We start from the raw sequence: 26,354 nt of genomic DNA, 5'->3' as shown, positions 1-26,354 counted from the left end.
CTGAAGCATCTCTTAACCACATCGTGAAGAATAGAAGGATGCAACTACAGTCAGTGTCTTTCCATTATGCCTATCATGGAAACACTTCTATGGCAATTAGGTTGTTTATCATCTTCCTAGTAAATTGAGGGCCTAATTGAACAATTGCACTGATGTCAAGCAGAAGAAACTGCTTTATAATGCTACATGAACAACGGGTGCAAATTGGAAAGCTTAGACCTATAATTGAATTTCAATATCTGACGTTGATACCAAGTAGAAGAGGTTGAAATAGAAGAGCAAAAAAGTGAAAAACAAGCTAGAACATGAAACTACTTACCTTGTGCAAGTGTTCTTGATAGACATCTGGGTGTATCATAAACTCTTCTGGCAAAAATCAATACTTGAGTTTCTTCAGTGCTGTTTGAAAAATGGTACAGTGACTTATATGATGCCTAGTTCAGCAAACATCTTTGGAGGTGTGGGAGTGTGTATGTTAGGGGGTGATTTAAAGCTATGGATTCGTTTTTTTAAAAAGTTAGTGGACAGAAAGTGATCGGTAAATTAGGTTATAAAAAAGCAAACGGTTTGCAGTTTGTTTACTGCAAAACTTGCCTTGGTCTTGATCTAAAAGTCATGAACCTTCCTAAAGTCTTGCAAGGTCTGTATCAGCCATCCATATGGAGTAGACACTTGACCTAGCAATATGAGCAGAATATTTCTGTGCTACTAATACTATTCATCAGAAAACAATTTTGGCCTTTTAGAAAAACAAATTCCCCTGCCACATCAGTTTGGGTAGTGACTGCAGGGGGTATAAACCGTAAGGTGAAACATTTGAAAAACTTTTTGTGGATCGCTCCATCCTTAGATGTACTTCCAAGAGGCCTAATTTTCAGAGAATAGATATTCAGCAGTTTCTAAAAATGATAGCAGAGATTTTATACATACTGCAAGCATAAGAAATTACATCTTATTTTGAAATACCTGTTTATATCATTTATCATTCTTTGCAATTTTGTTTTCTTGGCACTAGGTAAGCAATGCACTTGAAAAATCACAGTATTCCCATACAAAAGAAGTAGGAGCAGAGTACCTGTTGCAATAAAAAATGTAGTGATATTGAGAACCACTGACTTGTAAAAATTAAATTATATTCTACTGTATTTTTCACATTCCATACATGAAAATCCTATTTAGTACATTTTTTGACATCTGGGAACAGTGATTTGTGGCATTAGACCTTATAGGCATTTCCATCTATGTATCATTAGTCAATATCTCTTTATTTGAAAAATCAGTTTTCTATAAACCAGTAATTATTTTGTTAAAAGTGSTTTACAGCCTTTTGCACAGGAATCCCAGTTTTATCCAAAAGTCTTAGAACTTGATACCTCTTCCCATTAAAAAAGTAAACAAAACTTTAACCTTTTCTTCAGAAATTCATCAGAAAGGTCAGTACTCTGCTCCCTCCAATTTCCCAGGCTCAGCTGGGAGCTGATTAAAGCTGCCAGTTCCGGCTTGTCAGCTTTGTCAGAGACAACTATATAAACTCTTTGTTGTTCACTTTGCTGTGTGTTATAAATATATTTATCTTCTTCTGTCAGGCGTTGACTGGACAGGTGCTAGAGGAGCAGTGAAGCAGTAGCATTAAATGCTCTAACAATGTCATTACTTAGTAACTCGCACGAAAACATGGGCAGAATATTCAGGAAMTTTCTCGCTTCTTCCTAGTGTAGGTGACTGGAGTGGCTGGAGGAAAAATGTTTGTTATTCCAGGATATTTCTAGCAAGCAGCTGTCTGTAGAACATCATAATATATGATTGTGGATGTTTGGCATTTTGTATCCTTGGGGTGAGGTTTTGGGGCTGTTTTTAATACTCAATGTGTTTTATAGGAAAATGCAACAAACTTGAATACAAAAGAAGGTCTTAGGACTATACAGATTACATTTTGCTTTGGAAAAAAAAAGTAGAGTAACTCAGAAAAGCTTTGGAAAGAAGGACCATTACTGGACGGACTAGGGGCAAGCAGAAGTGTAAATTTCTTGCAGTAGAGTAATACTCTGGGGTGGAAATAGAGCACACCAAACTGTGCAGGTAGATGACAGTGGTGTTTCTGGCCCAATGGACATGAAAAAGAGGCAAAGACTTTTTAGGTGTATGAACTGTGGAAGAAAATCTGTGTCTGTCCAAACCACCAATATGAGAGCATTATTTTGCAAAGATACTCAGTGACCTGAAGTTCAGTCTAAATAAAGATTTTGAGAAATATGTACAAGTAGTTGGAGAGGTTCTAGTCCAGTTTTCGTGACAATAAGCCCAAACCAGAAGATGCTTCCAAGCTGTGTTAGTACTTACTAACACATACTGCTTATAGTAGTATGGTCAAAATGGGATATCTCCACATTGTGCATCCTAAAAGAATAGAACTCAGTAGAGAGGGAGGCTTTAGCTGTAGTCTGTGGGCTCTAAACTTTTCTGTCTCTCTGTAGTTGGGACCCAAGCTGAAACCTTACTGCCCTTTTTGTTGCTCTTAAGGCTTGGCAAGAATCTTCTGGTGAATGTGGAGTTTGTTTTTCAACTACAGATTTAGGCATACTTCTGTTAAACCCTGTTTTTCCCAACTGAATAGATTAAGAAGCTGTGTACAAAAATCGACTCGGTAGAATTAGACTCAATCTAACTAAACTGATAAGCTGTTGAATATCTGCAGTGAAGTAAGCAAAGATCAGTTTTGTCAGAGATGTATCAGGCRACAAGTGCAGAAGGGTGAGAGAACTGAGTCCCAGGTCATTGCCTGGGATTTTTGTGACAAAAGCAAGAATTTGTCTTATCTCATTGCAGTCAGCAGCTAGCAAAATGGTATGTAAACATTTGTATGTAAAAATGACATGCATTTAGGTCTAGCCAATGTCAAATATTTTATTGTTAAAGTTACAGAGATCACAGTTTGGCACTTTTAAAGAAATGTTTTCAAGGCTCTAAACTGCAATAATCACATTCTAAAATGACACAAAGGGACACAATCAGAGATGATGGCTAGTCCTAATGAGAAATGAATAAGGATACTCAGTAATGTTTTCTTAATCAGAAGGTGTCAGTTCACTGGATCTGTCTTTTTGTCAGAACATACATACTGATTTTGACCACAGTGAATTTCTGGTCAAAATGAGAAAGAGAATGTTAATCTCAAATTGTCAATATTTGGAAGGGAACTGACTCAAGTTCAAATGCCTGTTCTTGATTCAGGTCAGGGATTTGAACTTCTGCCTCCCTGGGTTGCACGACCATTACACTATTCAGTAATTGAGGTATGGGGCAAAGACAGCCACTGATATTTTTCCTCTAAAAGGTYTGGTTTAATTTCCTTGTAGAATGGGAAATTTTTGGAATCTTGAAAACTTTCTCAGGGAAGTGAAACTGCTCCTTGACTTTCTTTAATACTGACGAGCCTCAAAATGTGACATCGACATGATCTGGAGCAGACAAAACACTAAAGGGCAGAGAATATGGACTTTGAGCAGGTACGGAGGAAGTGGCAGACGTCCTGTTGCAGAAATCTTCCATCCATTAATACTGTTTTTCCACTCTGCAAAGTAACATAGTATAGATGTCTGTCACTTGTTTCTTTCCTTGTGTTCCTTGAGGGCCATGGACAAACATCACCATTTTAGGATTTTCRCTTGGTTTTCCTGACAAATTCTCCTACTGTTAGACTTTACTGGAATATTATTTCAAACTGCARTAAATTGAAACCAGTGTTGATATACTGTACTTCCACAGAAGCTTTATTGTATTCTACTTTCATAGTAGGAAGACATGGCTTTTAGTTATGCTTAGCCTCACAAGCAACATAAATTTAATGGTTTTAACAAATTCCCTCATGGACTTTTTCATCAGCAGAACTGATGTTTACAAGTTTGAACATGCTGTTCTTTATAAAGACAATCTGTAGGAAGAAGTGSGAATCAGGAAGAAGAAAGCCAAATAGCAGATTTCTTCTAGGTCATGTCTGAGCAGTAGTGTTAATGTGTACATGCTTGTAGAAGACTTTAGTTTCTAGTTATAATCAATATTTGACATATTTTTCCCATGATTAAATTAAAGCCAGGAAAGTCAGATTTCCCTTAGGAGAAAACAAATGGCAAAAGAGTTCATTGGTGATCTGCCTCTAATCCCAATAAGTGCTACAATTACCTCTACTCTCATTCATTTATTTGTCACTGTTACCGCCTGCTGGCCTAGTGCCTAATAACTTTTTGGCTCACCACTCACATCAGAAAGGAAAATAGTCCATATATGTGAACATGCTRTCTTCAGTACCCTTTGGGATTCCTCATCAACAGGGTAAAACAAAACAAGTTAGTATTAGCCATATTATTACTGTAATCTATATAATCTATATCACATTTTGCAAGCAAATCTATAGACACATCATGTCCTTCTCATTCTRTGCCAGAATCCATGTGCTCTAAGGTGTTGGGGTCAGCATGTTTCCATGTAAGTAATGAGACTAGCTGGGCACTGGATTCTGAGCAAGCACAGCTGTGGAAAATTTAGTACTCTGTAAAAAATGTTTTTTGAGGGGATTGATTACTAATTGGTGCCTTTTTTGCTTTGATAAAGATGGCTTTATGGCTGCTAGTATTTTTGCTAAGAGCTAGTACTTKTGCATGATTCCTCTGGGATATGCCAGCACTTTGTAGCTAGGTGTCAGCTGCTCACCACTGGCTTTTCTTCCTGTTAGTCCCTCAATAACTGGGCACTCAAGAGTGGACGGTATGAAAGATATATTCTATTGGTTCTTTAAGGACAGTTTTATGAAACTTAGAACAGCTGTGAATCAAAACAGCTTGAAGAAGAACTTGGGTAGAACAGTGTGATTGATAATTGGGGATTGTTTAAAGWGTATTTTCCAAAAAGTTATAGTCCAATTTGATCTTCTCTACAACGAAGATCCATGATTAGATCCTGCAGGAGCATTCAGAGAGGTGTAATACAAGCAATAGTCCTTATTGCAGGTCAGGCAGAGCTCACTTGCTTTGGTGAGCCGGCTATAGCCTTATTGCTTTGTTTCTGGGGAYAGAAGTCAGCAACAACCCTTTCACTGATAATTTCTAAATTCTGAGTCTCTTCCTCTATGGCTTTTTGAAGGACTAACCGTGAAAATAAGTGGTGATTCCTTTATCCCTCTTAATTTGTTTCTGTTTTTTTCTTAGACCACGGAAATAACTAAACTGTTTTGAATTTGTAAAATTAATTTGTTAAATAATTTATCTTTTTTTTTTTTTTCATTTGAAATCAAATTTTCTTTGTGCACAGCTACTGAAGTATGAACAAATCCTTAAAAATGCCTGGCAGGTAAATATACTTAGCCAGTTGTTCCCACGCAAAGAAGACATAAGAACATTGCCGTCTCTGCTATGTTCCCGAGATGGCTGGAATAGACTTTAAAGACTATACTCATATGCAAAGCTGAACATTATAGTAGCATTAAATTAAAATTAATAACTCAATCTTTAGGACATTGAGTCAGAGGAGCTTAATATTATAGTGCCTATGAAGCCTACAGTTATTTACAACCCAGATGTTTACAGAAAATAAAACAGGATTTTTTTTTTTTTTTAAGGAACTACTCTTCTACCTCAGTGGTACATCTGACTCTTTTAGGCAAACATTGTTTATGACACATTTCAGAACTGATGATTCAGAGGAGAACAGAGAGAAATTGGGAACAGTACAGTTGCAAAAATAAGCAATAGTTCARGTGTTAAACTACTCATGTGGAAAATTGCTCTGACAGTTATGATGTTGCTCTATCTTTTAGTTAGAGTTAAACTGTCACTTACTTCAAATGCATCAGCTGGTATCTTGTTTCCTAGCACATGCTTGTCTGTGCTGTGCTGCTTGTGTTTGTGGTCACTGATACTCTGTGCTGTCCRTGTATGTGCATACTGAACAACAAATAACAAACCAGGCCAAAATACTTTTCCATAAAAATGTATACTAACTATATCCCTGGTGCAAAAGTTGTTGTTTGTTGTATGTGCCAATACATCTTTTGCTAAAGCAAATGGCAAATAATAGTACAGTATAGGGCCAGATTTATTAGGCTTGCTTTCTTTCACTTTTATGTGCTCRTTTATGAGCGTCTAGTTCTTTGTAAAGAAATGTGCATTCTTCAGCCTACAATTAATGTGAATACAGAACCCAAAGTTTCCATCTCCATTTTCTAGAGGAAAGGATTTGGTGATGACAGGGAACTTAATATGTTTAAAAAGTATTTGATAACTCAACACTTGAATCTAGAGTCCTTCTTTCAGATTTGGCCTATTGTAATTTAAGTGATATATTATATATGTGTCCCTATAGGCTGGAGTAAGGTTTTATTAATTTATTTTGTTATGAGATTTTCATCTGGGAAAGCTCTGAGTTATCAAAGTTCTTGACTGTTCCTTTTTAGATAGGATGGTACTTCATATTTTTATCTAGGAGACTACTAGGCTTCTCAGTACCAAAAAGGTCTGGACTGTGATACAGGAAGAACAAGATGACCTTGTGGACTGGAGTAGAAGCATGAATTTTAATAAGGCAGATGCAAAGTCATACCTCTAGGGACCAGCAACAAGAATTTTTGCTATAAGGTGGAGATTTGTCATCTGGATGTGATGGGACAGAAGAGGAATCTGGTTATGTTCATTGGTTATGGGATGTCTGTGAGCCRCCAATATAAAGTGCTAACACTGTTCTAGGACATCTTCCGCAGACAGAAGGATGTCAGCACCATYGTACAGGGTACTGGTAACTGAATGTTACATATTGCTCCTGTCACCTTTGTTAAAAAAAAAAATTAAACAAATGCAGGGCAGTCTACTAAGGCAATTAAGGCAGAGAGRAACCTATCATATGCAAACAGATATTGACGAAACTGTCCTTTATTCCTCAATTTCTGTTGTCACTCACTTTTTTAATTTTGGTCAACATCCTAAAATATGTGTTGAAGTGGGCATTGAGGGTCATTTGAAAACATTAATTACTTTAGGATAGTAAAGTAGTTTGCCTTTGGAAAAACTTATTAAGGACAGTGCTAAAAATAGCGACAAAATAATGATCTGGTCAGGCAACAGCCGTGCAGCTGAGATCAAGAGAAAGAGATTTACATGGCTCACAACACTGGCACAAATGCGTCGTTTTGCAGTGTAGAGATAGGACCTCCGTTCCTTTCCTCATGTATATGATTTTGCTATAGTCTATGATAATTCTAAACTAAAATACAGGATGATCCTTAAACACATAACTTTTCTTGTACAGTGCTTATTTAGTTCAATTTGACCTTCTGAAAAGTGGTGTTGGAGTGGAACATGAGTGAACAGAAAAATGAATTTTGGCTAAAAGAAATAGAAGCCTTTCGCATGAGAACTTTATTCATGAGCATCCGAAAGGCCGTTATTTTCATGAGACCACTCATAGCGCCCAAAACGGCAGCGCGAGGAGAAATGTGGCCGAGAAGAAGCATCGGYTGGGAGGTGCCGTGACGTTGTAGAACCATTATGTCACTCAATGGCGATTGATTTTGAAGGCTGATTGCAAGCAATCGTTAATTACTTTGTATTGAGCAGCATGCCAGCTCCATCACATCTGGGGCAAGTACAAGTGGCACTATTTAGCCAACATCCTGCTCTCAGCACTTTCGCCCTTCATCTTTCAAATTAAGCCACATTACTAGAGATGCAGCAAGAATTTTTTTCCCCTTTGCCTTTTTTATTTTTGCCTAAGAATTTGAATCAGTGAAAACCTTAGCTGACTCCTAAGTTCAGTGTTCCCTGCCTGTGCTGACAATAGTGTGCCGCTGAACAGTTAGGGTACATCCCAGATGAAATTAATAGAGCTGCTCTAAGAGTATCTAATATTTATGAATAATATTATGCAGTTCTGCATGTTTATTAACAAGAAAAGTGAGATAATATAAGCAGAGTTGCATTCTTACAAATCTGTGTTTGAAAAAGTTGTTACAAGTGAGATCGTGTACACAGATTCTGGAAACATTTATTCTCGCATGTAACTTCAGGCATTACAATAGTCCCACAGAACTCAGGGGTTCATTTACTATATGTAGCTAATATTAAGTAAGAGCATTAGGGTGTGTATGACCAGAGTCAAAATATAGTGGTAAATTAGGGCTAATAACTGACACAGCATATTAACCAGAGAAATTGCCCTCWGGTGTTAATGTGATGTGTTTGTTCTACTCTTCCTTTCTAGTTTAGAAAGAGCCATATAAAACCTGATGCTATGTTTTTGATGAATCCCACAGCATCTTATAATAATGAAAAAATTCCTTTCCCCTTTCTGTACATACTGACAATCGTAAAAAATTACTTTGACATATTATGTCAAAATGGAGTATTTTTCAATATAAATGTTCCTCAGTACCTGRTCTTGGATGGTCAAAGTGATTGGTAGCAAAATATTGTGTTCCTAAGAGATTATGAAATACTTTTACCTACTGTAATTGTCCTTTGCTGAGGAGGGTATTCAGTCTTTTGAAATCCCTGCTTGATCTCTGCAGGTTCAATTATGTATTGTCAGTAACTTAAGCCATGACGGTTTGGTCAGCGATTCACTCGTAAGAGAAAAGTGAATTTAATAAAATATTCTGTTTTGGTTGGTGCTGTCCCACAAGAGGAAAAATTTACCTGCAGATCTTAGTATTATAAATGAGACAGCTCATTAATAAACTAGGTCATCTGGTGTACCAACTTAAGAAAGTAGTTCTGTAAAGCAGAAAAAAGTGCAACTAAAGCTGACTTGTAATCAGTCTTGTTAGGGTATCCTAAACAATAGTCATTAATATGAACATTGAATTACAGATAGTACATATTTCATTCTTTATGATACATAATTAGGTAATTCTTGAAAGAATTTTTATTACAAATATTTTCTTTAATTAATATTAAATATCATTAACAGTCAGTCAGTCTTACTTGATCAAAGACAGGATAAGCCATAGAAAGATTCTGATAAATAACATACCATTTACTAATTATATTATTGATTTTATAGTCTGAAAAATCCTAATTATATGTGATGCAAACTGGACCTAGCTGAGCCTTCTGGGGGTACTTTGAACATGAATAGTTCCTGGCAGTTCCCAGCATCTCACTTGCATAAATCACTTCTGGGCCTGATTGTGCATCTGTTTTCAAAGGTGATGTTTTAATGGACTTTGAAATCTGAAAAAGTGCATTCTATCTGGCTCCATATGAAAGAGGAAAGCGATTTGGGATTTTTTATTCCTGATTTTAATCGTTCTGAAAAGATTTCAGATCTGTAGATGCATTTGAACAGTAGAAATAATATGGGGTAGTTGATTTTAATTAGTAGGCCAGCTTAATACAGAATTTCCCACAGCTCCCAATAACTTTTACTTGAAAAGTGGAATTTTAGTAAATTGTTCAAAGTTAATGATAGTTTAAAACATTCAAAACTTTAATTTCATGTGAAGGCAAAAATATTTTAAAAGGGTCACCTGGTGAATATTTAATTAGAATAAATGCTGATTTGAGAAACAGGAGCAACTTCAGATGTGTCTTATGTAAGTATGCTGCTTTCAGAGAGAAGTGAAAAGGAATTTAGATCAATGACMTAATTATAAAATGTTACTCTTAACCTTAATTGCTTATACTTAAGAATATGAAAAGCCTAATTTTTAAAATATGTGTCTGTGTATGTAATTAGCCTATTCAGTTGCATGAAATTTCAATTTACTCTCAATTCACAGTAATAAGGTGATATGTTACTAGTAAATATTTTAACTTGTAAGACATGAACAACTTTTAGGGCTAAACTAATTTCCATAATTTCCAGCTGGTTTGTTTGTGCCCATTTTCATTGGAATGTTATTTGGTCTGAAAGGCATATTCTAACCAAATCCTCCTGAGGATGAACATAAAGACAGAATCAATCTTTTAAAAAAAGGATCTGACTGAAAAACATTGAGAATTGGCTTACTCCCTTTTTTTCTTTAATCAAACTTCAATATCAATTTTCAAACCAGCTTTAATATCATTTTAAGAGTCTGACTGCTCTCGTCCCAGCTTCTCAGTCCTACTTCTACCAGAAGTTTGACATGTTGGTTAGCAAGTCAGAAGTTTAGAGACTGCACAGGCTCCCTTGGACACAGACTTAGTAAAGCTGAAGTTTAAACAAATAGAGATGCCATTGCCTGAAGTCAGTTTTGTGGAGGAGAAGTGGAAAATGGCTGTTAATCTTGGGAAGAAGTTTGCTTACGTTTTTAAATAAGGTTATTCAAAGGGTTGTCTGGACAGCAGTGTGTAAGATAACAAGACCTAAAAGAAGATGATTAGAAGGTCAGAGAACTGACTGTGCTGTAGCAGGAGGGAAATGGGGACTGATGGCATGTATCTGAAGAAGCTGGATATTATAAAACCAAGGATAATGGAAGAAAGTGGAATGTGAATGGTCCATGGGGACCTTGGGAGACCTTAATTCATGCCACGCTCTAGGCAGGAGACCAAGATTACAAATACAGAAGATTTCCACAAGTTTGGTGCTAACCAAGACAAGGGTATCAAAACTTACTCTGTGCTTTACTGTGCTGGAGATTATTTCTAGTAAGTTCTGGAGAAGAAAATGGGGAATCCAGTTAAGTTTCCTGCCAGCCATTAGATTGTGCAACTGTTCTGAAGAGATTAAACTGCTGTTATGTTTGGCTATGTTTAGCAGGATAAATGTAAGTGATATTTGCTCAGCTAAACTGAATATAGGGAGTAAGCTTGTGTTACACTTACACTACATTAAGTTCAGAAATATATAAGCAACTTTCAAACCCCTATTTTTGTGCCTCTGCAGAGGGCTTATTAAGGCTCTCATTGGGAAGTGTTCCTGTTGACTGTATTTCTGCGTGGTGTGCATCTGAAAGCAAGATATGGAGAGGGCTCGGTAAGAGCACTTAGAGGATGGTGCATGTGTGATATTGTTGATGAGGGGAAAAATTCAGAGAAAAAAACATACTTAACTTGTGGAGAAAAAACTTAATTAGTATGTCTTTAAAATGATGGAAGTTAAAGCCTAAAATTATCCAATAAACTTTATCTCTTTTATTATCTTTGCTAATGTTTTTTCTCAAAGGAGTTAAATAAGTTCCCAGTGCCAAATCTGGAAGGAGGGGGAAGAGGAAGCAGAGCTAGTTGCACGCATCAGTTATTCAGGTCTGATTTGACTTGTAGTGATTTTTCTAGCTACTGTTTTTTTGCCAGAAAGAAAATACTATCTCTAACCCTAGTAACTCTAGTACCATCTGTATCTAAGGGCTAAACTGATAGATCCAAATTCTCTGCAGGTGTAAATTGGCACAGTGAACTCAATGGAGTTTAGCCATTTACATTAGTAGAGACTTTAGCCCTTACATTTTCTTTGCCTGCATTATATTTAAGATATTTCTCTGCAGCTCCACAGTTCTTTGTGGGTTTGCTCTGTCTGATGTATTAATGAATGTTCCTCTCTCTTCTTTATGACAGATATTTTGCACAGTGCTCTGTTACTGTAAGCCAGGTGCTTTTATCCTTAATGAACAATTTCCTGGAAAAAAAAAAAGAAATAAACAATAGATAAAGTAGGTCATGGAGACAGCAGAGTCAAGAGCCTTGCATAGTGATGGAAAATTAAATAAGGCTGGGGTCATATTCTCATTTGTCTCTCTTGTTATTGCCGTAACAGTCAGAGCCTTGGAACATCTCTTGAAAATTCTGTGATGGTTCCTGGAAAGGTGAAGATATTTTGGGGAGCCAACAAACTGTCTGGATCTGCTGGAGTTTTTGGCCACATTCTCCTATTCTCTGTGCTACACAGAGGAGAAAAAAAGTCACAAGAGTGTAAGATTTGGATATTATGAAAGAAGATTTGGAGACATTGCTGTTGCTTGTCTGAACCTATGGATGCTCATCTTAGTGAAGGTGCAAGTGGCTACTGCTGTGTGTTTGAAAAAGGGCCGTTGTGTTTGGTTATAAAGCTTGAAGGTTTGCAGTTGATTGTGGGCAATCAAAAGATAAAAAACTAAATCTATACTGTGGAGCAATTTGCTTYGTATTGTGCCCCATGGTCTTGAGCCCCTAGTCTGACATTTAGGTGCACATCTGCAGCACACTTGGGCTCCTTTCTGGTCCACAAAGCTGGGTTTTCGTGACAGGGCAGTCAAGGCATGAACAGCGGGCTGGTGTGTATCTGGATCTTGCCTTGACAYGGAATCAGGACTTCACCAGGACATAAACCGGACCTCACATTTTAATAAGCATCTTGAGCTGACTGTAGAGGACTTTTGGGAAACTAGTTTTAGACACGTAGAGTAGCTGCCTTGTCAACAGCCTCACGTGTGACAGTTATAAAGCAGTAACTGCAGCAAGCCTGCTTGTAACAGTGATGAAGAGTGACTGCAAAGAGCTCTTTCACACACACTGAGCTTCTCCATAGCATTAGCACTGTGCCCTGGAGAAGGAGAGATCTGTTCAGCCCGTATTCCATGTTGGATGCCTAAACCTAGGAGCTAATGGGCATATTCAGGCACCTAAGTAACTGACCTGCTTCTCAGGGATGCTTAGTGTAGTAGGCAGAGATTTGTGCATACTCTGAAAGTCTGACAAATTACCTGGAATCCTAACGTCAGGCTTTTAACTTTGTCATGATTGAACCAAATACCATTCCTCTAGTATTGATAGTGTTCCAGATATGCCCCATAGGAAGCACAGGAAAGTACAAAGGATTATTGCAGCTTCTGAGGAAACCTCATATAYTTCAAGTAAAATTGGCAGTTTTTAAGTGGCCACTCTAATTCTTAAGCCATTAGAAACCTAAAAATTGATTTAACATTTATCTTATATTTAGCAGACATTGATGGAAAAAGTTATATTCTCCTTGGGCCAGTCAATGTATTTAATAGATGTGAAGTTAAAAATCTTTAGATTAAGATTTGAAGAGGCTGGGAGGAAAATTRTATGCAGGAAGAGAACATCTGAGCACTGTTATAACAGAAAATGCCACAGAGGATTAAGCACAGGGTAAGCCCGCAGGAGAACAGATGAAGATGTATGCGATTGGACCAGTGAGGTTAGTAAAGGCATAGATGTAGAGGAAGCAGACATTATTTCTTTAYACTTTTATGAAAAAAAATTAAGATAAAAAACTTTGCCTTGCCTGCATCATTTCTTGAAAATCCACATTCAGTTTCAGTGTTCAGTTTACTCCGGTGTTCGGTTTCATTTTATTTGGATTACAATCTTCAGAGTTCAAGGTATTCACTAGCTTTAAAGCCAGATTGGAAAAACTGAATCTAGATTCTCAGTGCAGCAGGCTTGCAAATCAGCCTTCTCCCATAAATACTGCACTGTTTCTGGAAAAGAAGAGATAGGCCTTTAAATGAAATATGAGTTGTAGCACTGGGATTTGATAGTACTGCCATAGATCAACAGCCATCAATCTGTTTTACATAATTTGTCCCTGGCTCAGCTGTTCACAGTACTTGGGACTTTTTGCTATTTGGTTCATTTTATTTTCCTCAGAGATAAATGAAGACTAAAAGAAGGGGCCAATTGTTCTTGACAAATAGAAGTAATTTTTAAAAATAAACCCACAAAGGACATTCTACCTTTTCAAACAGAGCTTTCCTTCTGACTTTCACAGCACTTTCACAGAATCATGCTTAATTTATCTTGCTGTATATATGTTGAATTCCTTCATTTCTTGTTACTGCCATTTTCAGAACAACTTTACATGTATTCTGTAAGTACTATAAAAAAATCTTTAAGTGTACTGGCATACCTATTTCTGTTTCTTTTTTTTCTTTTTTCTTTTTTTTTAGTAAAATAATTATAATCATATTTCTCATCTGGGAATGCATATAACACTTAGATTGCTTTAGTTATCCTGAATGTTTTGAGAGAACAAGGTCTTTGTTGCTTTCAGTGACTGAGAAAGCACATGTTGTAATTGTTTGGCATCTTGAAGAGGGATTTAGCAGGTAGCTAAAGGTACCATCAGTTATCCTAAAACAATTAACCCATGTTCTCAGGAGAACAGCTTTTTGATGTGGGTCAGCTTATTTTCCTCTTTCTCTTCTGSAGTAATGTATGCAAAGGAATATCTGAAATATGCATGGGATGGTGAAGATAAATGTACTGTTAATTCAGTACAGAGTGTGACTCCCCACATGATTCCTGCAGCTTTAAAATCCCATGAGTAACACAGCTGGGATCTGTTTGGGGCATATTGCAGTGTTTCTACACTTCCTCTGCCAACTACTTTATGGCCATGGTCAGATTGCGAGATCAGAGTAGGAGGGCAAGAAGGCAAATACGTAAAGTGGCTCTTTCTGACTTTCCTTGTTTACTGTGGCTTAATTGAGGAGGCCTGCAGAGGACTTGCCTTAGGAGGATTTCTTAGCGATTTCCCCATAGCTTGCGGGATATCTCCTCCTGGTGAAGTACTGCAGAGCGTGTGGATTTTGCTTTCAAAGTCCCCCCGTTTGTTTTTGACAGAAAGTGCTAGTGAAATGTCAGCTATCTACTTTCTCCCAGTCCTGGCCAGCTGGCAGTGCTTGGAAGATCAATTCAAAGCTTAGGCACTAGCAAAGATGCTAACATTTCCATGAACTTGAGTTTGGACTAATAACTTAAAGGGCCAAATGTCCAAAGGGCTGGCTTCCAATTTTACACTGGTAGTTGAATTCAAGTACAAAATTATGTGCAGAAAATCACAGATAATTTTTTTCTAGGTGATATTTCTGAAAAGGAGCCAATAATTATTTGAATTTGGGCACTGTTTCAGCATTATTTTTAGGTGTTGCTAATGTAATATTTTCATTCAATATCTGCTGGATTTTGATTAACTACTCAATTATTTAAGAAAAAGAAATTTAATGGTGTAATTAATAACAGCTTTTCAGATTGATGCTTCTGCTTTGCACAAGGATGCATATATGTGTGCATTTGTGTAAGTACTGATAAAATATAATGTCTGCATTTCTTTACATGTTGACGTTGATCTCATACAGCAGACAGATAATGCCAGCTGTGTTTAAACCTTAGCATTTCAGTATCTAACCACTTGTAACATGCTTGTTCTCAAAGCACCTGGAAGGTTGGTCAGTTCCCTTCCCCTGTTTCCTATGGAAAAAAACAGAGAATTTGAGAATTTGTGTGTGCAAAATTTCATCTAAAGTTTCTATACCTGGTTTGTTTTTTGGCTAGGTTCCTCTGAAGGCTCAGAGACAGCCTATAGAAAATACTAGATTCAGAACACTAGGTGAATTTAAGCTACCTTAGTCTAGCCCACTTTGCTAACCGTGTATCACACCTGGAGTCTGTGACAGTATGATTTAAATTCAGGTTCCCTGAATCCTAGACTCACACACCAGCCTTGCTCTTAATAAACATATTCAATAGGCCTTAAGTAAACTAATTGCCTAGATTGCTTGCCTACTGGCATGTCTTTGTGGTACTTTGACCCAGTTCTCCCCTGAGAGCACTGAAGGAACAATCCTGAGCTTCCAGAAATAGCATTTGATAAATGGAAAAGAGTTTATTTCATTATTCATTCCTGCTTTGCAGCCTGCTCTCTAGCCAAGCGCCAAAGACTCCAAAGGCTGTCCAGCTTAACAGAGAGCTGCTGCAGACTTTCAGTCTTCTTCATGAGGTGTTCATGTAACTGTAACAATGTTTATTGTGGCATTTTCGACTCAAGCTGATATATTTTACAGCTTAGAAATTTAAAGCCGCTTAAGAGATTTGGATACTCATTTCCTATTAAAATCAGGCATCTCAGTCCCTCAACCAGTTTTGGAAATCTGAGCTATTGTGATTCAAAGAATATGTGGGAAAGCAATCAGGGCACTCTAGCAGTTAGGAYTTCTGGTGCATTTATTCAGTCTTTAGAGGAATGCCTCTCAAACCAGGTCTTAGGAATGGAACTGGTTCCTTTATTTGTACTGAGCAGCACCTACTCCACTGAAAAATGTAGCAGAGGTGGATGCTACTAAAACTGAGCAAGAGGGACTCAGAATGCAGCTCTTCATACTTTTCCCCGATGACTTCCCCATAGCCTGTTAAAACCTCTACACTTTRCTTTTATTCTTTTATTTCCCAATTCATGCTAATTATAGAAAATGTCATATAATTTTTTAATTTATGTTTCTTTCCCCAAATTCACTTTATCTTCTACCATGAATTTTGCTGGAGCAGAACAGGATTTCATAGAGAGGGTGGAATTGCTTTATGCTGTAAAGTTAAGTTACTTGCTTACGTTAAATGGCATTACCCTATGGCTAGAAGGACAAAGTTAGGATAAGCTTGTCTAAGGTGTATGAACTTCTGTGTAATGCAAGGTCCCTGTTTGCAATATCTTGTCAATCTGTTCCAGCTTGTGCAGTTGCTGGGATTGGCCCCTGCAGGGAAGAAAACAGGTCCTGTCCAGTGTAGGTGCCAGTGAGAGAAACCTCCTGAAAGTCAAAGGCAGTTGTGTTGGCTTGGTCAGCTCAATTTCTCTCCTTGTCTCTATCACCTCCAGGTGACAGGAGACTCCTGTCTGAAARTGATAGCATTAATATTTGCAAATAGTAATGAAAGCTCTACAGCAAATACTTCCAGCAGTTGAACTTCCTTCTTGAAATTACAGACAGATACGCACTCAAATCTTAAAGAGGACAGTTCTTAAGGAGAACATGGAAGATCTGAAGAGATGACTGACAGGAGGGGTTTTGGTGTACAAATTACAGGCCAGTTGTTTTGCACTGAATCTAAGGGATGATAATTTGCCTGCAGTAGCAAAGACTCTTGGAGGCTCAACTGGACCCTGTTAACCAAAATACCATCTTTTGTTAACAGAGGCAGTTTCTTGTCTACTGTCTTCCTACATTAATCATGTAACATGTCAGCAGAGAGAACCAGCAACACAGAGGACAGTCCAGTGTTTATGCCAGTTCTTCTGTTTTTTGAATTTCTCTGTGTTTGGGTGATGAGAACAATCTCACTGTCAGTACTTTCATATTCAGTAYCTGAGCCTTCCTGGAAGTGTTTATCTGTTTAATACAGCTTTAAACTGCAAAAAACAAACAAACAAAAAMCCCCACAACCTGTCAATGGCAATATTTTGGTTTGTCATGGCAACAATTTTTAGAGATGACTAGTGAGTTTGAGTGACTTAGTTATTGACTGTCCAGATTAAAACAACCTGGTTTTTAGCAAGCACTCTGAACATGATGTATTATTCAGCTCTTTCATGTTATCTCAAGTTATTAATCACAAATGGAGGCATCCAAAAATTCCTGAGCAGTTCTGAAACTCATGGCCTCATTTAGCTTTCGTAACAGCTGGTTTCTAACAAAATCTGATGTAGAGCCAAATGAGTGCATATTTAAATGATCCCTTGCCTAAACTATCATGAAAATTTCGGATAGAATGAGAAATAGGAGTGCCACAGAGGACAGCTAGTTGAAAGCTTGCTACAACTTAGAGGCTAAAATGGTRTAATCAGCAAACGCTTCGTCACTTTAATGCTTCTTAAGTGAAGTCCAACTTTTCATTTTCTGGCTTAATTGTTCTCTTGCATTTTTCCTAATTGCTCACATACAAATACTAGAATACATTTTAATTTTGGTGCACTTTGATTTTCCTATTTGATAAAAAATGTAATTAAGAACAGAATTATGGAACCTCTTGATAATTATAATATACTTATGAAGAATCAACATGGCTTTGTAAAAGCTTCATAAATTGTTAAAGTTCTTGAAGGAGCCAGTGAACAAGCTGATCAAGAAGAYTGTTAGATTTCTGAAAGGTGTTTGCAAGATCTCTCATTAAAGTTTCTGAGAGAAACTGAGCTTCCATATAGGGATATCAGAAGAAATTCATATGTAAAAGAAATGATGTTTAAATGATAGGAAACAAAGTCTGGGAATGAATGATTGATGTTGGCAATGGAAGTATATCACCAACAGAGTTCCATGGGGGTCTATGTTGGAGTTAAGACTGCTGCACATATACAACCAGTATCTGGGAAAGGAGGTGAGTAGCAAGGTGACAAAGTTTGCTGATGTTATTCAAGGTAGTAAAAGTGCAAGCTCATTGCAGAAGGTTAGAAAAAGATCTGCTGACACACAGTGATTGATAAGGAAATGATAATGAAATTCAGCATAGAGAAATGTAAGGTAATGCATATGAGGAGAACAATTCTAATTTTACAAGTACAGTGCTGATTTCTGAGATGTTACCACTTAGCAATGAAATCTTAAGTTTGTATTAGGTTAGAAGATTCTATGAAAATGGCAGCTCACTGTTGCTCAGTGGCTAAAAAATGCTAAATGAAATTTAAGAATTATTGGGAAATTAATAGAAAATAAGCCAAATTTTTTTTCAGATAGGATACAGCAGAATTAGAAAAGAAACTGAGGAAGATAACTGAAATGAACAGAAGTATGAATGCCTTCTTTAGAGTAAACAATTAAATGATCTAAGATTTTTCAGCTGGAGAAAAATGACTGAGGGAGTTATGAGAGATTAAATTAAATTGTGAGTGGCAAAAAGAGCAGACAGGGAATGTGTTCACATTCACATCTAATACAGGAGCAAGGAGGCATCAAATGAAACTGAGGTTACAGGCAGAAAAACAAAGAAACTGTTTCCTACAGTACATGGCTAGGATGTGAAACTTTGTCATAGGATGCTGTTGACCCTAAAATTTACATACAGATCAAAAATGATTAGACAAATTATTGGAAGAAAAATCCATCAAAGACTATTAAAAACAAAGTTTGTGGCTGAGGAAATCAAAGAGCTGCAAATTGCCAGACCGTATAAAAGGGAGGAAGTGTTACTACATGTTTGCCACTTTCTTGTGCTGTATCCTAGGCACTAGCTATTGGCCAAAAACAGGAAAGGGGCCTTTGGTCTGATACAGCACAGTGTTCTCATTACATGTAAATATTTATCACAGTTTACCTCCTTTCTGTTTTGTTTCTGCTCCCCCAAACACACCTTTTTTGACTCCATTTGTTTTCTATTTTTCCTATTGATTGCTCGCAGTGCCAAGCAACTTCTGAAAAGCTTTCTTCTGCTATCCTGTTAATACACTGTGTGTCTTCATGTGCTGATAGTCTGTAAAAACAAGATCCTTTCGGAACATTTAGCACATTGAGGTAAGACTTTTTTAGATGGATCTTTTGGTTAAATACATTGCATGGAAATTTGTGGCAAAAAAATCAGGCTGATTTAATTGACAGCACATACATTTAGGCATCTAAAGGAAAAATGCTCAGAAGTATTTATGGATTTGGGAATATTGTGTGCTACTGAAAGTCACTTTTGTAAATGTCTTCCATAAGTAGAACTGGACATGGAATTTCTGATTTTCCTGTTTCAGAACTTCTTTTGTCCYAAATTGAGACAAGTATCCAGTGTAGAACTTTGTCACAGAATGGCAATTCTGTCCAAGTTTCATGTCAAAGTCATGTTATGAAGTGTTTATGACAGAAATGTCAAAATGAAATGTTTCACTACTTTTGTCCTTGAACAGGAAATTCTCTAATGGTCATTTTCAGATATGCATTTACATCTCAGTCCTGTGTGGTACTAAGGTCCTCAGTTTGTGTGGTATAAGCTGCAAAAGAGGATAACAACCTGTTTTTGACTGCATTCTTGTGAAACTTCATGGGGTTTAAATGATATCTGCAACTTCTAGTTTCTTTGCMGACTTCAGCACAATTCCCAACAAAACATTTGCAAAATGAATCCACAAATGAATAAAACAATGACTTGCCACCTAGTAGCTTTTCTATAGTTAAAATTAGTAGGTTAATAGTGAGAATGCATTTTGGTTCTTTTGTAATGAAGCCAGTGGCTTGTATCAATATTGTAGCTGAAGTAGTGAAATTCGTTCAAAAAAGAGCCTGGTATGAGAAAATGGCTTGATGAATAACAGATACCTAACCTAATCTGTTATAATTAACAGAGAGTGAGACACTTGTGAAAAATCACCAGATTATATTTTGGCTGGAAAGAGTCTCTTTCCTGTCAGGTTGTACCTAGGCTGACTTCTTTTACTTCTGAAAAGCATAAACAGGCCTATAGAGACAAGAAGTTAGAATCCATTTAGGGATTTCATGGAGTATCTATGTGTCATTCATTTTCTCATTAAGCCCAAAGGGCTGCCTGTCCTTAGGCAGTGGCAGGGCCTGGAAATGCTCCTATAATCAGATTATATCTTTAATGAAGTTACAGGCACTATTCACCTGGAATGGTGATGCTGCCTTCTTGGGGAATACATTAAAAACATTAAACACAGTGTAAGAATGCAGCATATAATATGCTGAACAGTAAAAGTTTAAACAAATCATATTACATGTCATTGCAGGCTTCTTTTTTGGTGTTGTGCTCCTATTTTTAGAGTTTTATTCTGAATCTTGTAATATCAACCATTCCATTTTGGTATGAGGTCTTTTCCATTAACAGTGATCAAAGTGAAATATTTCATTTGAGTGAGAAAAAGAGACACTTAAGATAAATGAGATTCTCCTGTATTTGGAGAATTGGATATTTATGATATATGATCTGACTGAAAAGGTTAGAAAATTCATTGCAAAAAGCAGTTCATTTATAAACAGCTAATAAAATAGCATTAACATTAAAAGTTTAAAAAACAATTTTAACCTCTTTCAGCTACATTTTAAATAAAAATTCTGAGTGCTATTAAGGCTTATAAATAACTCTTTTGATGTTTGTTTAAAAGTTGAACCTATACGTTATTATGTGTAGCTGAGCTCCGTGAGAATTACATAATTCAAATATAGGACTGCTTTAGGTAAAGATGAAAAGGTTTACTCTCTTTAGGCAGAAAGCAGACTATCTTTCTGCCTTTGATTAATTTAGTGATAAACACAGACTCTTGATGTTCCCAGGAAGTTAACAAACTGAGTACAGATCAATATTTTGATTAAAAACCAAAAACCAAAAGAAAACAGAAAAAGTCTTAAGGATTGCATTTCCTTCAGCAATTTTGCCTTACTCTTCCTATGACTATTTCTTTTGATTGGAAATGGTCTTTTTTCTAGTCCTATTTGTTCAGTGCTGCCTTCTATCAAAGCTGTGGCAAACTGACATGTGATATTCGCAGCCTATAGAAATAGTGCTCAGTAGAAACTGTTCTCTGCTGTTTGGTTTTATTCACATGATAGTTAGTCAGGGTAATATGCTAAAGGCCTCTTTTGAAGATAATGTTGTGAAAGGACTGCCATTTTGTTAAGACTAATACTTGGTAGTTCACAAATATTGGTATACGTTACATTAAAAGATAGTTCGACTCTGAAGTGCTAAGCTCAAATGGTTTTTGAACATTAGGCTTTTTAGATTCTTTCTCCTGCAAGCTCTTGCAGATGAGCAGTGCTAGACACTTTTCCTCTATGCAGAAGTAGTGTCTAGGACAGCTGTAGCTAACCTGTCTTCAATAAGCAGAAATAAATCTCATATCCTTTTCTCTCCGGCCCTGATTTTCTGCGTATGCTTTTGCATTGACACCATGGGGCTTTAAAACAGCTTGCACACAGAGAATGGTCATTCATAGACTTAAATTCATTTCATGAGAAACATTAACATTAAATCATGTTAATTAACATTAATATGATTTACATGACTTAAGACTGATTTTGAGCTTAGCAGAGCTCTAGAAATAATTGAAAAGATAAGCTATTACTCGCATTCAGGACTTGACTTCGAGTCCACGAAAGGCAATGGGTATCCTTGAACTGGCTTAGATGGCTTTGAATCAGAAGCTAATTTCAGATCAGCCTTCCTGGCTATCCTTCTGCTTCTCATTCTGCTTTGTGAGGACTTCTTTATGCTGGGTTGTACATCAGTGTCATGCAGAGCAAACCCCGTAACATCCCTTTTGCTGTTCTGGATCATGAAGCAATGAGCCATGTGTTTGTTAGATGGTAATATGAAGATTCAATCTATTTTTAGGGCAGTCTTATTGGCAGGACTAAGACTAATGTATGGAACTTCTGGTTAGCATTTTGGATTATATGAAGATGCAAATGTCTAAAATAGATATTTAAAAATACTTTTTTTCTCTTTTATTGACTTAATGTTTAACAGACTAACACATCTGATGCAGTTACAGTTAAAATCAGCTTCTTATTTTCTGTCTACTTTGTATTTTTGACTGAAGTCCTTGGGGACTTCTAGACTAACAGTACCACTTTGTTTTCAAGGGCCCAGATGAGTAATCAATAGGTATAAATTGGTATGTTTTATAGGTGAACTATCAGGTGATGAAGAGATTATAGATAATTAGTTTTTATACAATCTTTTTCTGACTTCAGTGCAAGTATTTTTATTTCATGTTAATGTTCTGCATGATGCAACCCAATAAGTTGACCTATATCATTCTAATTGGCTGTCCATTTTAAGATTTAAAAGGTGAATTGATTTTCCCTCAGTCATGTAATAAGCATGTGTTTCAGATCTAGCCTACTGTACTGTCATATGTAAATGTCATTTAAATTAATCAAAGTGGTTATTTGGTTATTTTACATTTATCTATAAGTTGATGGGAGAATACATTGTTTTAATTACCTTAGTTATTTATTTTGTCAGTACAGACAGATGTGAAAATAATCTTCAGTATCAGAAATGTTCTTTGGAAGAACCATTGGTGCTCTCAATCTTGAGTAGCTTTACAGTTGAATTATTGGATTTTAGCGGATTTGAATGTATAAATTCCTTTTAGATATTCATCTGTACCTTTTTTTTAATTTTAGTATTCAGTTGATTGCTTTTTGCAAATATTTCAGTTTGTACAACTCCACAGTATTTGGACTTGCATAAAAGCAAGGACTGAAATGCCTAAAAAGATGCTTTTTCAAAACTGTCTTTAATGGCTGTGTTTTCTTTTCTTTATCTAGATACAACAATGGTGGTCCATGTGCTATTCTGGTGGTTTCTGAAAGGTCTTTTTCTGCCTTTTCTGCTCAAAACTACTCTATCCTTAAACCCAGATGATCCAAATGTTTGTAGTCATTGGGAAAGGTAACGTATAATGTGCCATTTTTTTGGTTGATCAGCCATTTCAGATCTGTACATTTAAAAGGCAAAATAAGAAACATCATTTGCTAAATTCTGCCTTGCCTCACAAAAGAACACTGATCTGCATGACAAAAATAGCATTAATGAGCAACTTTCTAGATTTGGATGATCCTAAAGAATTGTTTTTAAAGTTAGGGGTATGAATCACGTGATCCTGTATTACCTATCCCCTCAGATCTACTTTGGAAAGCTCTTCCATAGCTTCTGCTAGAGAGCTACACAAATGTATTCTGATTTATAATGGAGAGACCTAGGGTAACCGTGGCCTTGTTCTGTCTTGCTTTTTTCTGGTTGTTGCTGAGCATGACTTAGAGACTGGACCTAAGTTTTAAGCCTTTCCTGATGCAGTGTGCAGATTTAGACTGTGTCCCCTGAACTTTGTGTCTTTATGTGCCAAATTCCTGTCAGCATCAAAGAGGGTCTGCATGAAAGCACTGAGAATTAAAGGCCCTGGTAATTCTGTTCATTTTATTGTTACAATGTTCTAGTCCTAAAAGTGAATCTTTGCAAGRCAGCTCTTATGAATACATAGAAACCCACTAGCTTTGAACTCGGGTTCACATTCATGCAGAGGCTAAAGTTGCTGTACTCTGAAGTTTAACTTGCTGAATTTCTGGTTCTGTTCTGTAGACTGGTTTCACACAGATAAAAATTATTGTACATGTTAGTAAAATAAACCCTTTAACAAAAGGAAACATGAACACATAGTTTAATGGCACAATGTTTTGATTTTGGAGGCCTTAATTAGAGAATTAACTGCTTGTAGGTCATGCAACTGCAAAGTAAAGACTATACATTTTCAGGAATAAGATTCTGCAGTCTGTGTGGTGAAGTAAAGTGCATTCAGAGCACAGGAATAAAATATTGATTTTGTCTGAAGAAAGTCAGCAACCTAGAGACCCAATCAAGGAGAAACAAAAATTAAATACCAAAATTGATTGGTTGTACTGACCAAGATGACTTTGTTACTTAGATGTTAATAAATCAAAGGGAGAAGATTGTTAGGGCCAGCACTGGGTAAAAAAACAGATCATAAAATAATAATTAAGAATTGTTAAGAGTTTTATTGTTTTCCATTCGTAACAAGCAATGTAAATATTCTACTTTTTGGCATTAGTAGCTGTAAAAAGAACTGTCATCAAACCCAACAAATTGTGAGAGAGGACAAAGGCAATGTGTAGTAGAATCTTGGCTTGTCTAGAAGGGGCCATGGCAAGCAGGGCAGTAATAGTAATAGTCCAATCTTTGATTTGAAGCCCATCAGACCCTCCAAGCCAATATTTTGTTATTCCCTATTATTTACGGGTGCAATCTCATAGTCTTTAATCACATCAGCAGTCTCATTGACGAGAAGGAAACCACTTGGATGATTAAGAAAATCAATATAATGAATGACTTGGAGAGCTAATACTTGGGTCTTGACCCTGCTTCAAATGATTTCAGTGTGATTCTCCAAAGATATTGTAGATCTGGTAATGTAGAGCTTGTTACCAAATCAGAATCTTGGATTATGAGCCTCTTTTAACTAATGCACACACTTACTGTGGGGAGTTGCAGTATTCTAAAATGACAAAGAAGAACAATCAATATGAGATTTGTATTCCTAAATCATGTGAGAGGCTCATAAACTCTAAATGTAATCATAATAGTTAGTGTAGCACCTGTTCCATGAATAAGTGCTTTTTTGGGAAGGAGGAGATTGCTGAATTCTTAATAATGTGATTTCTAACCAATTTGCCAGATTTTTGTTTATATCTACTCATTTGTATAATTTTCAGTTAGTTCTAAAGTTATTTCTGCTACAAATTAGAAGGATTAAATTTGTGCAGTTTAAAAATAAACACTCTTGAACCTTTTACAAATTATGCTATTTGATTGGTGCACCCAATATTATTTGAAGTAATGATGCTCCTTCATCATAAAATGAAGTGTAAGGATTCCATCATGCTGGCAAGACTCAGCAGTGCTAASCTAATATGAGCTCTTACTAACATCTTGGAATGCAAGCAAAAATCAACAGTCCTAAGCAGGAAGGCAATTGAGACATTTGAAAAACAGGATGCTTTTCTCTCTTTTAAAATTTGCACTGCTTGGTTAACTAAATGTCCTTTTCACTTCCTAAAACAGACGTGAATTTGGTAACATYTGTTTCTAATCCAGGAGGGAATGGCCTTTTACTCAGACTGAAATCTCTATGCCTAATTCTGTTAAGGAATCCAAGTTAGAAGCGTTTCCAAAACCCTGAGGTAGAGCTATGTTGACTTCTAGTTTCAAAATGTTGAATATCACCCAGGTGCCTAGCTAAAAGAGGGTAGAGGACAGGAAGCCTTTTTCTGATTTTGAATAAGGCCTATAGTTTCTAAGATCACTGATTTAATTATTTCTCATACTGGATTTAGATGTGTAGCATATACAGGGAGCTGAAGCTTTTCATGTTGCAATGAACAGCCTTTCACTTTCTTTCTTTGTCTGCTCCTAGCTATGCTGTGACGGTACAGGAATCTTATGCTCATCCTTTTGATCAGATCTATTATACAAGATGTACTGACATACTGAACTGGTTCAAGTGCACTAGACATAGGTAAGAACCGATCCCCAGACATTTTAATTTTACTTTACCTTTTCATCTCTTCACATAACTTTTCTTTTTACTCAGCCTTTGTGGTACTGTATTATAAGTATGTAATGAAAGATATGTTCTACTCTAATTATTACTTTGGCATTGTAGGCTATYATCTGAGGTAGAGAGATATTTGCATGAAATTTAATTGGCATGAATGGTAGCCGGTCTTTTAAGAGGCCTTTCAGGGGAATGCACCGTTGCCATTACCCCCCTTATTCCCCTCCTCACTCAGGTGATTGGAAGTGTCTATCACATGACCAAACTCTAAACATCCTTGTCAAGTGATTAGTGCACGTCTAAGTTTATGATAGGGAGTATATGCAGAATAACTGTAGAATTAGCCACGCTCCTGTCACATCACTATATGTAATTTGGTCTCATGGCRGCACCTTTGCATTTTGAACACGTGTTGTCCATGGCCTCAGAACCAGGCTTCACCAAGGAAAAAGTGTTAGGAGACAGACTAGCAGAATAATCTATGTTATGCTTAGCCCCCTTCATTTCTTTGGGAAAGAGGACAGCACATGGTTATATTGTTTGGTGAGCTTGTTCTCCGTAGAGCTATGTGAAACAGTTTAGCCATTGCTTAGAAGATACAAATGCAT

General features: G+C 36.6%; 1 protein-coding gene across 1 annotated transcript in view; it reads left to right on the top strand.

Moving 5' to 3' along the window:
- The window catches only part of MEGF11 (multiple EGF like domains 11), a 275,408-nt gene that overhangs the window by 49,203 nt on the left and 199,851 nt on the right, over positions 1-26,354 (top strand). Inside the window, exons 2-3 of the mRNA XM_085305434.1 lie at positions 22,946-23,069; positions 25,606-25,707. Of these exons, the coding sequence (XP_085161560.1) occupies positions 22,954-23,069; positions 25,606-25,707 (218 nt within the window). The 5' untranslated portion in view covers positions 22,946-22,953. The remainder of the gene's footprint in view (positions 1-22,945; positions 23,070-25,605; positions 25,708-26,354) is intronic.

The sequence above is a fragment of the Rhea americana genome, unplaced genomic scaffold (assembly GCF_003343005.1).
Source record: "Rhea americana isolate MKP2758 unplaced genomic scaffold, rheAme1 scaffold_22, whole genome shotgun sequence".
NCBI lineage: Eukaryota > Metazoa > Chordata > Aves > Rheiformes > Rheidae > Rhea > Rhea americana.
This window is presented reverse-complemented; position numbering and strand designations above follow the sequence as displayed.